Below are 16,078 nucleotides of genomic sequence, written 5' to 3'. Positions count from 1 at the left end.
GGCGTAAAACCACACTCACTCACTTTCACCCTCTTGGATTGAAACCAGAGTAGGAAGGGCGATTCGGAACATCTTCTGCGTAGCGTTGGAGAATTTGACAGAACTAGTATGACGCTGTGTGATGTCATATGCACAGTTATCATGTACGATGTGGAAACATCACCTGGTATGGTTTTACGCCGCTTTTAGCAATATTCCAGCAATATCACGGCGGGGGACACCAGAAATGGACATCACACATTGTACCCATGTCGGGAATCGAACCCGGGTCTTCGGCGTGACAAGCGAACGCTTTAACCACTAGGCTACCCGACCGCCCCGTGGCGTGTATTGGGTGTATGGTATGCTTTGAGTGAAACGAGAACAGCAACAAGCAGTGATTGGGGATTCTTACCGTCACCCTTCTCACAGATAAAGGGTTTCTTGCTGGGGTCGGCTGTGATCAGTTCAGAGCTGTTGCTGTCCCTGTGGAAAGCGAAGAAGGAATTGTCATTGGTCACGGAGAGATGAAACGCAGATGAGTTGAATAATTGTCCGTTACTCCAGCGGTATACGTTGTTGTTGTCGTTATCCACGAGTCCCGTCAACCACCAGTCAAAGTAGCGCAGAGTCACAACCCTGTTGAGGATCTCTCGGACCTGCGCAAGTTCGTGCGCATCTGTGAGTGAGACTAGATAGGCTCCCAGTTGGCTACAAGATGTGGCAGGGTTGTCGGTCCTGCCGACCATGAACTTGTAGCAGTGACCCTCGATGTTCACCCAGGAGAACGGACACAGCACACTGTCTGGAGAAAGAATATATAGAGTGTGAGACAGCGATAGGCAGGAGAGACACAAAGCCACAGGGAAAGAGAGAAAGAAAAAGCCTCAGATGAAGAAATTAACTTTAAGAAATATTAACAGTTTACGACATGGTCTTAAAAACAACAAAGAACATTTTAAGACGTGCTAGAAATACCAATATTCTAAATCAAAATGAATTAATGTCACTTACTACTTGTTGTGCACGTGACTTCACCATGAGCTGTCACAAACGTATCGTCCGTGAGGCCCTGCAACTCAAGCTCCTCACATCCCTCTGCTGGGGCGGGGGGCGACCCTGTAAGGAGACTTGCCATGTTACTGGAATAGAAGGACTGTCGCACAGGACACGTTAACAATTATACAGCTATCACTTATCTATATTATAAACGCGTGGTATTTTTACACCAACGCCGGGATATAACTGAAATACTCACTCAGTAATTCTACTTGCTCCAATGTTCGAAACATATTGTGCAAGAGCCAGTGATAGAGACGTAATCGTCGGACATTGAAAAATAATCTTACCCATTATAGAAAGCCTAAGTACAGAATGGGATTGAAATTATCCCATTGAGAAATGAAACCAGGACCCCTTCTATCAGAATATACAGGGTGGTGTTAATGGAGCAATCTATTGTCTCCATATGTAATTAAAGTGGGTGTTCTTTGGGAGTGAGTATGTTTTTTCGCCGCTTTTAGCAATATTCCAGCAATATCATGGCGGGGGACACCAGAAATGAGCTTCACTAATTGTATCCACACGAAGAATCGAACCCGGATAATCAGCGCCAGGTGCGGACGCTTTAACCACAAGGCTAGCCCACGGCCCAGGAGTGTTCCTGAAGTACTCGACCATATGTGAAACTATGTTGGTCATACAGGAACGGCCAGGTGTGTCCACCTCTTCACGTTGTGTTGGGGGATGCAATGATTGAATTCAAATCAATTACAACATATGTTTATCAATTACAGATCATTAACGAGCATTCTTTTCAATGCTTTACCTCCTCCGGTGACGAAGATGACCGTCTTGTCTGGATTTGCGGATACACCGCCGCACGGCTGAAACACGTGACCAGGACATTTCACGTCACATGACGACCACCCGAGTGGCACGTGACTCGGGACTGTATCAACGCAGAAGCATGTCCTGTTACTAACGGCAGAATACGCACGTGACACAGACAGACACTTCTGGGAACACAGAGTCAGAGTCATGTTCTCATGGGTCAAGGCTACACTCAGGTCCGCTGTTGCGACTTCGATACAACCGTAATACCAATCTGAAACATTGAACATAATATTCACGCCGTCATTAGAATCATCGGATACGTGTAACGTAAAATGTGTCGCATCTTCTTTTTCATGATGTAACCAGGAAGTCAAGTTTACAAAGGAAGTTTAACGAGAGATTCCATCAAATAAGAAGTGGCTTCGCAATCTCCGTTCATACGGTTTGAGGGGAAAGGGTGGCCCAGTTGTCTAAGGCGCCGCAAATCGCTGTGCAGAAGTGCATCTACTAGGCACGCCAGAAACCTGTGATTGTGGGTTCGAATCACGATATGCCCCGATTATGGTTCTAGGTTTGTCAGCGCCATACCAGTGCTCGTGGGTTTCACCGAAGTGGTAACGTCTGAGAACCGCATCACTTCGGGCTTTCGTCACACGCTGACATGCCGTGATAAAGGTAAAGCGGCGTAACCCAACTCAATCACTCACTCATACAGTCATTCACTCAATGAATTTGTTCCGTTGCTATTTGTGTAGTCACTGTACCTGGTCGTCTTTCACAGATGAAGTTTTCTTCATCGCTACATTCCCGGTCGTACCAGCTGACGTCGTCGTCTTCACGGGCAACTACCACGCAGCGCTCCTGGAAGGGTCGGCTGGGTTCGCTGGAGAGGAAGCTGGTGTAGGACACGAGGCCGCCATCAGTCCACTGGAAGGATGCGCTCTCGCGGGCGTCGTACAACCCTACAAACCACGCATTATTCCGAGCTCGAAAGTTACGGAAATCTGAAAGAGAGTAAGGTCCAGGCAGTGAATTAAGTGTCGTTTTGGAGTTTATTTCCAATAAAATATACTAAAATATGCAACTTCAGTAGGTTTGTGTGTTAACTTCAGACTTTCGTGCCATGAAATTCGCTCGTACTTTGATAACACAAAGGTATATTGGAGCCCAATGACCAAAAGATCAATCACTAGGCATCGGATTAATCACTAGGCAGTGGACCATCACCAGGCACTGGACCAATCACAAGGCAGTGGACCAATAACAAGACAGTGGGTCCATTACTAGGCAACGGATCAATCACTAGGCCCTGGGTCAATCACTAGGCAGAGGGCCAATCACTAGGCAATGGACCAATCACAAGGCAGTGAATCAATCACTAGGCAGTGGGTCAATCACTAGGCAGTGGATAAATAACTTAGCAGCAGATCAATAACTAAGTAACGGATCAATTGCTAGACTGTGGAGACAGCGACTAGACATGGGTCCGGGGTCACCAAACGCGGGAAGGCACTAGCCAACTCAATTAGCGCACGTAAAATCTCTCTCTCTCTCTCTCTCTCTCTCTCTCTCTCTCTCTCTCTCTCTCTCTCTCTCTCTCTCTCTCTCTCTCTCTCTCTCTCTCTCTCTCTCAATTTAAAGAATTTGAAAGTGGCACTAGACGCTAGACGTACTGTAGAATGCTTCCTGTAGAATCAGCTGCTCTTGGTTCGACTGTATGGCCACCAGGTGCGCGTTCTGTGACAGGCAGTGGCTGTAGGAGTCGCTGAACGTCGCGGTGAAGTTGCTGAAGTAGTAGCAGCTGCCGTTGTATCCGACCCAGTAGTCGTCGCACACCGTGTCATCTACATTCACATCACAAGGAACACTAGGTCACACATTGACAGCACACACATTACACACATATGTAGTTCATCGCTTCAATGGTTGTGTTTATTTGTTCATGTAAATCTGAATTGTAAATCATCTGAATTTTTTAATCGATTTTTAAGGAGTGACAGGAATGTTAGTGGCGCTTACCTTTAAAGCGACAGTAGGTCCTGGTGTTGTTGGAGGTGTAGTAGTAGCCGTGCATGCAGATGCCGCCATTGTAGAGGTTCTCGCAGCTGTCAGCTAGCAGCGGCTCCTGCTCTGTTGGATAATACTCACTTTATATCTCCATGGCAACACCCACGGTGATCAATATCTATGGTTTTACCAGATTCATAAGGTCTTTTAGGGATTCAAAGTTGAATGTATCGTTGAAATTGTTTTTTCGTCCATATGTATTATTTGTCTATACGAGACACTAGACACTGGACAGTGGAACAGACAGAAGACACTGTATCAACACTAGAAACTGGAGTAGGCACTAGCCACTGTAACAGAACTAGAGGGTGAACTAGACACAAGACACTGTGACAACACTATAGAGTGGAACAGACACTATAGGCTGTAACAGCACTATTCAGTGGAGTAGACGCTAGACACCTTAACAGCACTAGACAGTGAAGTAGGTACTAGACACTGTAACAACACTAGAGAGTGAAACAGACACTAGACACTATAACAGAACTAGAGAGCGGACCATACACTAGACACTGTAACATCACTAGAGAGTGGAACAGACGCTAAACGCCATAAAAGCACTAGACAGTGAATTAGGTACTAGACACTGTAACAGAACTAGAAAGTGAACCAGACACTAGACACTGTAACACCACTAGAGAGTGGAACAGAAGCTAAACGCCATAAAAGCACTAGACAGTGGAGTGGGCACTAGACACTGTAACACCACTAGAGAGTGAAACAGACACTAGACACTATAACAGAACTAGACAGCGGACCATACACTAGACACTGTAACATCACTGGAGAGTGGAACAGACGCTAAACGCCATAAAAGCACTAGACAGTGGAGTGGGCACTAGACACTGTAACAGCACTAGAGAGTGAAACAGACACTAGACACTATAACAGAACTAGACAGCGGACCATACACTAGACACTTTAATATCACTGGAGAGTGGAACAGACGCTAAACGCTATAAAAGCACTAGACAGTGGAGTGGGCACTAGACACAGTAACAACACTAGCAAGTGAAACAGACACTATAGGCTGTAACAGCACTAGACAGTGCAGTAGGGACTAGACACTGTAACAGCACTAGAGAGTTTAACAGACAGTATAGGCTGTAACAGCACTAGACAGTGCAGTAGGGACTAGACACTGTAACAGCACTGGAGAGTTGCGCAGACAGTATAGGCTGTAACAGCACTAGACAGTGCAGTAGGGACTAGACACTGTAACAACACTAGAGTTGAACAGACAGTATAGGCTGTAACAGCACTAGACAGTGCAGTAGGGACTAGACACTGTAACAACACTAGAGAGTTGAGCAGACAGTATAGGCTGTAACAGCACTAGACAGTGCAGTAGGGACTAGACACTGTAACAACACTAGAGAGCGGAACAGACACAAAACGCTACGGAACTTCTCCCCATCACGTACCTAGTGTCCACACGCGGACGGTTGTCGCGGCGCTGAACGGTTCCCCAAGGTCTTGTATCGGCAGACTACACACGTCGGGGGAGATCCGCACAGCACTGATACCAGACGTCGTGTTGGTGCATTGGCAAAGGTAGGATCTAGTCACCATGGCTATTGGAAAATCCAGTCCACGGCAATGTTCCTTACATGTTACATAACTTTTGCCAACAATGGGTAACGCAGACATGAATATGCTTGAGTTGGTCATGGAATAACAGCCATCTGCAAAGAAATGTTGGGCCTTGTTATCCAAATATATACTCTTCAAAAAACGAAACGCAATACGGATATTTTTGCCATAAAAGCAACATTAGCGGACCAAGAGATGCAAAATGAAGAGGTTTAATGTGATATAGTGTCAGTGACAAATTTCACGGGTCAAAATGATCACAACAAGGACATGCAAACCATTAGTCGGGAAACACGTACGATTCGGAAAAACGCACCCAGTGCATTACCAAAGGGCCATGGAGCTGCACGTATACGCACCACTATGAACGGTATTAAAGTTTAGGGGTTTTGATTGCCTGTCATCTGCGTAAATCGAACAGTGACAGTTCAACAACATGCCAAGATTAACAGAAGTGCAAAGAACAACGTCATGGGTCAACACGTGATCGGCCAAGGTCGGGACGACCAAGAGTAACCATCCCGCCCAAGATCGCTACATCCGACTGCGCCACCTACGTGAAAAGACGACCACAGCCACCTCAAGCGCATCTAAAATACCCGGACTGCGCAGAATCTCCGACCAGACTGTACGAAACCCGTTTAAGAGCAGCAGGTCTACGAGCAAGACGTCCTGTTCGACGCGTCATGTTGAGTCGACAACATCGTCATCAACAACTGCATTGGTGTCGTCAACACAGGGTGTGGCCTCAACTGCGATTAAGGTAGCTGACCTTAACCTTGGGCTTTTCCTATGTACCGATAATTGAGATGTCTAAATCACCAGTGTTCTTTCCACAACATTTTAGCTTGTACGGTTCCTCGTATAAATGTATTTTCCTACCTCAAACAAATCTGGCTATGCTTTTCTTTTTTTGAAGAGTATATATATACACACATATATATATATATATATATATATATATATATATATATATATATATATATATATATATATATATATATATATATATATATGACACCAGGTGTTGGCTAAAAGAAAACGTAACATGTAACATGCTCCAACGTAACTGTCACATACCGCGTTAGAAGCTAATGTATGGTAGTAACATTCTACAACATAACTGTCACATACCGCGTTAGAAGCTAATGTATAGTAGTAGCATGCTACAACGTAACTGTCACATACCTGTCCCACGTTAGAAGCTAATATGTTGTAGAAACATGCTACAACGTAACTGTCACATACCTGTCCCACGTTAGAAGCTAATGTATAGTAGTAGCATGCTACAACGTAACTGTCACATACCTGTCCCACGTTAGAAACTAATATGTTGTAGAAACGTGCTACAACGTAACTGTCACATACCTGTCCTGCGTGCGGTAACAGATTATTTTATTAATTTGTGAAATAACCACCCCACTTTGAACCTACCCACCCCGTCCACCTCCCCCTTTTGCAAATGTTAAATGACTGGCCCCTTACTAGTAACTTGGTAGCCTCGCCACAATAGTACTTTCTAATGACACCGGCCACGATGCAGTGGATGTTCAGCTTTCTGGTCCGACTAGTTTGCACGGAAAGAGGTATCACTAGACAACCAAGCCCCCCCACACACACACACATATCCCCCCCCCCCCCCTCCCCCAAAGCGAGCACCGTGTTCACAATGAAAACCAAACTCACCAAAGGTCATGTAGACGCTCATCCTGCCGTCTGCCCCTCCACACATGACGTCGGGGTTGTAACCACAAGACGTGTTGCAGCCGGTGTTGTTGACGTTGATGCCGAACGCGCTGAGGTTTCCACAGTAGCAGTCGCCACCTTGAAAGCCGCTGTAGAGCATGTTGTTATCCCTGCAGTGAATGAGGCACTGACTGTGGCTACTTGTTCCTGAGAGGGACACGTTCAGAGCCCCGGGGGAGGACTGTCGGCACCCGACGTACCCGATTGTCTTATCTGGCAACAGACACAAGTTGGAAGTCAGGGAGAATATATTTTGTGAGCAAAATACAATAATCGAACCTAGGTCAAACAAACCAGTGGTTGATAGTGTGAGCATCCGTCCATGATGTCAGAGTACAATGACACACATAGGGTGGTCGCTAGGGGAGTGAGTTGTGTTTTACGCCGTTTTAAACAGTATTATAGTTTTGCCAGGGCGTGAGAGGAAAGCACAAAGGGATGCGGGTCTCAGACGTTACCACTTCAGAGAAACCCACGAGCACGGGTATGGTGCTGACACATCCAGAAACACAATCAGGGCGAACCGGGATTCGAACCCACAATCATAGGTTTCTGGCGTGCCCAAGGGACACAACTATGTACAGCGAATCGCTGCGCCTTAGACGACTGGGCCACCCGCGCCCCCGTTTCGGAGTATATACTTACTCCTTCATCACTTCGAAACGTTGTGTTCCTCATAATAAAGACGTTGACATCCATAGATTCTCTTCCTTATGGGTATAACTTCTAAATGCCTTTGGAAGATTTTGTTTATCTTTACGTTTTTTTTACTTGTCTTTAAATTCTAACATCCCTCTGATTGTCACTCTAGTTAAGATTACGAGTACGGTAATAGTGCTGCAAAGTATCTCATTTTTTTTGGGGGGGTGGGGGGGGATTCGAACCGAGACCTGTAGAACAAGGCAGCTAAGAGGGTCAACTTTAATCATCAGGGTCACTGTTGCACAAGGCTATCTTAAAGCGGAGTTAAAGTGAAGTAGTTACGATTGTCTTAGCGCTAATATCGCTTTGTGCAACGGTGCCCTGGTAGAGATATGCTAGACCACTGGTCCACGCATGACCCTCCAACAGATGGCGTTGGACATGGTGCATTTGTAGATGGGGTGTATTTGAAAGTTGTTGCCGTGGAAGCAGTAAGTGATGTTACATTTGCAGTCGAGGGTGGTGGTGTTGATGTCCTGCACTTCCCACTCCCCCGTGGCGTTACAGGACAGGTTGAGTCTCGAGGGGTAGATGTCTCGGAACCTCCCCGATGAACACGTTATAGAGAGCACACTTCCATACGTCACAGAGCTGTACGTCACGTGGGCACTCGTCACTTCCGGGATGGTTGTGCACGTCACAGCTGAAAAGCAACGCTACGAATATACACAGATTCAACACACACTCAGTGTAGACTAAGTTTATCATATAAATGGATAGTTTGAAAAACAATTGTTAAATGTTTGTAAATAAGTTAATATGCAATTTCCCAACATGGGGGCGAGTTTGTTGTTATATATATGTTGTCACGGAGTCATATGACCAGTAGCCTTGCTTATCCGGGCTATTATCTACTTTCTTTTATGATAAAAATACCTTGGAGAACCCATTCGCTTTGTTTTGAGTTGGAATCGAAAGGCATGCCTCTAGAAATAGCCCGTCCAGTGAGATTACTGTTATCATATATGTGCAAAAAGCATTTGTAAATCACATTTCACATCATCTCACTTCATAACCGGAAAATATTATGTGCTACGTAAGAGAGAGAGAGTAGTGAGTGAGTTATGTTTAACTCCGCTTTTAACAGTATTCCAGTTATATGACGGCATGGCAGCTGAACGAGGAATGTTATCTCAGGCCTCAGACGTTTACTATATCGGTAAAACCCACAAGCACGGGCATGGTGCTGACAAACCTAGAAATATAATCGGGGTGAACCGGGATTCGAATCCAGAATCATAGGTTTCTGGCGTGCCCAAGGGACGCAACTCGCCTTGGACGATTGAAAATTATACCCTGGATAATCGAAGATGCGTGACCAATAGCAGGCAAATCCTCCGAGTCAGTACAAACATGATAACAATGGTTGGTAGAGATCCACAGCAGAATCAACATACCATTATTCCGTCACATAGGGTGTGCTTGTCGTTGCGTTACTTAGATAGTTCAGTTTACATCTGCTGATCTAACGTTTCCTGTATCATACATTTATCCATCTATCGCATTTCTCTAGTCCAAGGCTGGAAATCTGTGGTTGATTTTATCAGATCAGTGGTTCATCTCTGTAATCAAGTAACTGTATTTAAAAATATGGCTCACTGCCTTGTCTACCCGGAGCCCAAAGTTTTGTCGTTCGAAGAAAATGGAGTACGAACATAACGTTGTTCAAGAAAGAGTTGGTGCTGCAAAGAACAAAGATTTCACTTGTTCAGAAAAACTGTTAAAAAAATGTTATTCTCATAAAAGTAAATCTAAAGGTATATCTACTGACATTTGGTTTAATCATTTTAAAACTCCCTTAACCCTACTGCTGAGATTCTAACCTTGAACAGCATATGTTGTGACATTTTCTCTCTCAATATATCGGTTAAATACTAGTATTTATGCCAGGCTTTTCTAGGTGTCAGTAATTGCTATGCACCTAACGACTGCTAGTCATAATTGATTACAGTGTATAACGATACACGCACATTTGCTGCATGAGCTGCTTATCTTGTCCGAATAATATCCAATGACATGACTGCTGAAGTGTTAATCCAGGTTAGCATAGATGGATCTAGTTAAAGGGAGACTCGGCTCTGGGAAACTGGCAGTCTCAGTTCACTCAATTTCACACAAAACCCCCAAACCCAATCTCTCTGTAAACTCAAACAGTATGATGTAACAATCTCAGTGTGACCGTCTGGATCTAGACACCCCTGGGCCCGCCACAAACCTATGATTGTGGGTTCGAATCCCGGTTCGCCCCGATTATGTTTCTGGGTTCTTCAGCACATACCAGTTTCACCAAAGTGGTAAACGTCTGAGACGTGCATCACTTCGGGATTTCCTTCCTCATTAAGCTGACACGCCGTGATATAACTGGAATACTGTTAAAAGCCGCGTTAAATCCAACTCACTCACTTGTGGGGCCTTTACACGGGATGGCGACCTTGGTGCCTCCAGTGTGCGGCCATAAAATTTGCCAGGTCGTCGTTGGAGGCTCAAAGGAGGCAGAATGGTTGCCTAGGTCGTTCCAAGGTGGTACACGGGAGGTTCAGACATCGCCATGGACGCCATAGTCGCCATGATTTTTTTAACATGTTTTCGAACAAGGTCGCCGAGGAGGCTGGTTGCTCAAAGGTGGCTCAAAGGTGGTTCAGAGGAGGCAGAAGGGAGGCACAAGCATTGCCGTTGTTGCAGAATGAAGGCACAGTGGTAGTCGCATGGTCGCGAGGTAAAAGGTGCGTTCTGTTGCAAATCTTTCCCGTCAATCTGGGCGATGCTTCTGCCTCCCCTGTGCCTCCTTTGGGCGAGCAACAGCGTGCACTGAACGATGACTGTAGCGATTGCTGTACCTCCATTCGGCGACCACCGGAACCCTTGAGGCACCATGGCAATGCTTCTGCCTCTTTTCTGCCTCCTTTGAGCTCTTTGTAATGCCTCCTCAGCCTGCCTATAAATAGAGGGTTTGTACCTGCAGTGTTTCACTGTGGTTGCAGACGCTGAACAACTCGAGCAGTTACTGCTGAACAACTCCTGGTAGTTACATAGATACATGATTGAGCGTCCTGGCCAGTTTTTGATCGCTCAAAGGAGGCACAAAGGTCGCAGGCGTGTCATCAAATTGCGGGGGTAAATTCCGTGTAATGCATGTTACAGACGTTTAACTCTTGGTCGGAACCGAAGCCCATCGTTGTATAGTAGTAAAAGTGTAACGGGCTTCCACCCCGTCTCGTCTCTACACTAACACGGGGCGGTGGAATAACCTCGTGGTTAAAGCGTTTGCTCGTCACGCCGAAGATCCGGGTTCGATTCCCTACATGAGCACAATGTATGAAGCCCATTTCTGTTGTCCCCTGCAGTGATATTGTTGGAATATTGCTAAAAGCGGCGTAAAACCATACTCACTCACTCTCCACTTACATGTCAATATATTCTGCAATCATATGTACTACTCGAGAGAAGTTCAAGAACATCCGATCCTTTTATATTACTGTGTCTTCTTTAGCCCTTAGGACTTACGTGAAACCCTTAACGACTTACGTGAACCATTCAACGACTTACGTGAACAGCTTTGTAACGACCCATCCCATGTTGCATTGCCTGTTATGTTTATCTGGCAGCGTAGATTCTGTGTCTTCTGTCCGTCTGGCAAAGTGAAGCCAGTCTCACACGTGACATTGACGTCACTCCCAGCCTCGACGGAAGTGACGTTGTCAGTGGCCACTAGAGTCGAGTCGAGCTGGAGCGGCGGACATGTTGCAGCTGAAAGGAAAGAAGCAGACGACAGATTACGTCAACATTCGTCGACATGGACAGCGTATCTGACATTCCGTGGTCACAACTTGGGGGACATGTTGGGTATAGATAGGTAAGTATGTAACTGGGCAGTAATTATTCACCAGTCATGTCGAGTACAACATTTAGTATAACTCGGCAGTCATGTTGAATACAACATGAAGTATAACTCACCAGTCATGTCGAGTACATTATTAAGTATATAACCCACCCGTCATGTCGAGTACATTATTAAGTATATAACCCACCCGTCATGTCGAGTACATTATTAAGTATATAACCCACCCGTCATGTCGAGTACATTATTAAGTATATAACCCACCAGTCATGTCGAGTACATTATTAAGTATATAACCCACCCGTCATGTCGAGTACATTATTAAGTATATAACCCACCAGTCATGTCGAGTACATTATTAAGTATATAACCCACCCGTCATGTCGAGTACATTATTAAGTATATAACCCACCCGTCATGTCGAGTACATTATTAAGTATATAACCCACCCGTCATGTCGAGTACATTATTAAGTATATAACCCACCCGTCATGTCGAGTACATTATTAAGTATATAACCCACCAGTCATGTCGAGTACATTATTAAGTATATAACTCAGCAGTCATGTCGAGTACTACATTAAGTATATAACCCACCAGTCATGTCGAGTACAACATTGAGTATAACTCAGCAGTCATGTCGAGTACATTATTAAGTATATAACCCACCCGTCATGTCGAGTACATTATTAAGTATATAACCCACCAGTCATGTCGAGTACATTATTAAGTATATAACTCAGCAGTCATGTCGAGTACAACATTAAGTATATAACCCACCAGTCATGTCGAGTACAACATTGAGTATAACTCAGCAGTCATGTCGAGTACAACATTAAGTATAACTCACCAGTCATGTCGAGTACAACATTAAGTATATAACCTACCAGTCATGTCACGTACAACGTTAAGTATATAACCAACAAGTCATGTCAAGTAAAACATTAAGTATAACTCAGCAGTCATGTCATATATAACATTAGGTATATAGCCCTCCAGTCATGTCGAGTACAACATTAAGTATATAACTCAGCAGTCATGTCGTGTACAACATTAAGTATATTACTCAGAAGTCTTGTTAAGTACAACATTAAGTATATAACTCAGCAGTCATGTCGAGTACAGCATTAATTATAACTCAGCAGTCTTGTCTCGACAACATTAAATATATAACTCAGCTGACGGGTTGAGTACAACATTAAATATATAACTCTGCAGTCGGATCGAGTACAACATTAAATATTTAACTCGGATCGAGAACAACATTAAATATACAACTCAGCAGTCGGATCGAGTACAACATTAAATAAAAGATTATATAATTCAGCAGTCGGATCGAGTACAAAATTAAATATATAACTCGGCAGTCTTGTCTCGACTACATCAATTATTATATAACTCAGCAGTCGGGTCGAATACAACATTGAATATATAGCTCAGCAGTCTTGTCTCGACTACATTAAATAAATAACTCAGCAGTCGGGTCGAACACAACATTAACATTAGTTGGTCCGTAGTTAGTGTCAGTTGGTCCGCAGTCAGATAGTCCGAGTTTGACCGCAGTCAGTGTTGCCTACATCACAACCCCAACCTCATAGCTACACAGCAATACCGACAGACTATACAGGAGTGTTTACTGGAGTGTTTCAATGACCACCCACAGCGGTACCATCACTATGCCCATAAGTGTGCTAAGCCTACTACTGCATGACTAAGGTAGATCTATACCTAAAGTAGGCACTGAATATATCACTAATGAGGTAAACAATCACTCTTCATCGTGATGACAGCTTTGCGTGTTTCCGCGTTCCACTGACTCCGGCATTGTGTACCCTCGGTGGCCATTTTGTCGTCATGTCAAGGAGGTTTTTTGGTTATCAATCTGTTTAACATTTCTCCCATCCGATGTACCGTCCCCCGGGACAGCGAAAATCTCAATCTACCCCACCCCCGGGACCTTGGTGACCCGTGTATGCCCTGTGCATCGGAGCTGTATGGACGCGCGATTCTACTTTCAGTAATTAAAAGGTATTCTCTCGAGGCATGTAGGTATTAGCGGTACTAATCATGGTATCGATTATTACTTCGGGGTAATTACAGGTGATGGGGGACATACAATAGATACCACCGCTTCCAGAAATCACGGCATCCACATCGAAACAGCCAACATTAATAGAAACAGCATGTCATAAACAGCTTTCATAGTATGGATTTACTCTTTATCACAACACAGTGGGGGCAGAAGGTTACAAGTCATCGAATAGTGATCGAGTAGTTGTTTTAGTCTGCGCCAAAATAATAAGTCACATTTAGCTCTTGTTTTTCACAGTTATTATAACTCTTTGTATGTGGCAATAACTTGGCATTTGGTAATGTGTTTAATATTGCAACATTGACCCCTGACCATTACCAAACATGCAGCATCAGTGTCTGAAATGTTTCAGCATGACAATTTCCCGTACCAAATATCCCAATAAAAATTGTTATTACATATATATCATTACTGTCAGAGTCATACGTTTAAGTCAACTCAGTCCAACTCAACTTAACTCAACTCAGCTCGACACAAATTTACAAATTAATTGTCTTCTATATATTACCAATGTTTAGACATATATCGTTGGGCAGGTCATTAGTCTTTTGACATACATCGCTCGACGTTAAGAACCCAAACAGAACCTTAGGATGACAGCGCCTTGGCAATCTGGCCACAACGTTGTGTAGTCGTTCTGTGGTGGCGCAAATATAATATTACAATATTACAACACCAAGCTCTCTAAGTTGAAACATGTATGTACAAGTAAGTACTCAAAGGAAATGAAAAACATCAATAATCAAAGAATAAATGGAACAAAATTTTGATATAACTAAACTCCATGCCAGACATTGCTGATCTTTCTTGGATAACTCCTTGATGAAAAACAAACTAGGCTTAACAACGTACACGTGATTTCACATAAGCATACAGTTCCTGTGACGGTGTCAGCTTTTGTCAGCACATACACGGAGCATAAACACTGGCACAGTTTGTCACGGTAAACAGACGAAGGCATTGCCAAGTCGGTCGACAAAGGTTTCATTGATTTAAATTAAATGCTTTCTTCGAATCACATATTTGGGGTTTTTTTTATTTTGTGTTTCTAGTATTTGTCAGGTATGTTTGTAGTTGTTAGATGAACTGACGTCAGCCTTTCAATGCCATTGGGCTATGTCTGATTGCGACAATGGTATGGGACAATCACCTTCATCGAAAACGGTATTAAACCACATGCGAAATAAAGATGGAAGCAATATGTCTTTAGATGACGAAATCACCTCTACAAAGTTCTGGCCTGGAACCGCTAACTTCCCATCCTAGTATGGACTTTGTTTCATCTGGAGAGCACACTCGAAGCAATGGATATCATTTTCCATATTGTGCACCTGCACTTTATATTCCACAGAGCAACTTTTGCACTTCGGTGACACGAACTATTATGCAGTAAAGGATGACCAAAATTCATAATATCGAGAAGAAAAACGAAACATATATGTTTTGTATCGGATTATTTGAGAAGGTTAGAGTCACCAAAGCAGGCCGTTTTTTGTTTCAGCGTCATATACAGAGGAGATGTGGAAAATGCAAATGTCAACAATAGACAACCAGACAACAGACAAATGCGCCACGACACATACTCACTTGACTTTTAGCTAGTCAGGTGAGCTAAGAATGCACATTTCGTTTCTTGTTGAAAAAACATGAAAACATTCAATCTCGGTAATTACTTCGGTAATTACATCAACAGTTTAAGTCCCAAGCACGAGAATCTGATGGCACACATGTTCAGTATGGCCACCATGTGCGTTGACAACTGCCACACAACGCCTCCGCATGGACCTTGTGATGCTTGTGAACACATGATTGGGAAGACGACGCCCTTGTTGCTGCAAAATGGTGCCAAGATCTTGCAAATTCTGTGGTTGGTTCAGGAGAGAGCGCAGACTTCTGCCAAGAGCATCCCAGACGTGTTCGATGGGATTGAGGTCGGGAGACCTTGACGGCCAGTCCATGACGTTGACTCCCGCATTCTGAAGGAAATTCCTTGGCAAAATTGCTGTGTGGGGTCTGTCGTGTTGGAAGATTAAACCGGGTCCATGTGCTGCCATAAAAGGCAGAAGTTCTGGTGCCAGTACCTGGTCGCGGTAAGCAGCAGCGTTGAGGTTGCCACGGATGACAAGAAGCCTGGAACGTGCATTGCAACAGAAAGCACCCCACACCATGACACTTCCGCCTCGAAATCTGTCAACTTCCTGTACACAACACTGGGCGTAACGTTC

At 44.2% G+C, this 16,078-nt stretch overlaps 1 protein-coding gene across 1 annotated transcript in view; it reads right to left on the bottom strand.

The window, feature by feature from the left end:
• The window catches only part of LOC139465417 (uncharacterized), a 65,370-nt gene that overhangs the window by 26,238 nt on the left and 23,054 nt on the right, over positions 1 to 16,078 (bottom strand). Inside the window, exons 2-11 of the mRNA XM_071247127.1 lie at positions 11,470 to 11,670; positions 8,369 to 8,566; positions 7,162 to 7,434; positions 5,307 to 5,567; positions 3,835 to 3,945; positions 3,489 to 3,659; positions 2,580 to 2,819; positions 1,808 to 2,086; positions 994 to 1,098; positions 395 to 784 (exon numbers count right to left, since the gene is read on the bottom strand). Coding sequence (XP_071103228.1) covers positions 395 to 784; positions 994 to 1,098; positions 1,808 to 2,086; positions 2,580 to 2,819; positions 3,489 to 3,659; positions 3,835 to 3,945; positions 5,307 to 5,567; positions 7,162 to 7,434; positions 8,369 to 8,566; positions 11,470 to 11,670 — 2,229 coding nt within the window. The remainder of the gene's footprint in view (positions 1 to 394; positions 785 to 993; positions 1,099 to 1,807; positions 2,087 to 2,579; positions 2,820 to 3,488; positions 3,660 to 3,834; positions 3,946 to 5,306; positions 5,568 to 7,161; positions 7,435 to 8,368; positions 8,567 to 11,469; positions 11,671 to 16,078) is intronic.

The sequence above is a fragment of the Haliotis cracherodii genome, unplaced genomic scaffold (assembly GCF_022045235.1).
Source record: "Haliotis cracherodii isolate W230 unplaced genomic scaffold, xgHalCrac1.p SCAF_18, whole genome shotgun sequence".
NCBI classification, from domain to species: Eukaryota; Metazoa; Mollusca; class Gastropoda; order Lepetellida; family Haliotidae; genus Haliotis; species Haliotis cracherodii.
This window is presented reverse-complemented; position numbering and strand designations above follow the sequence as displayed.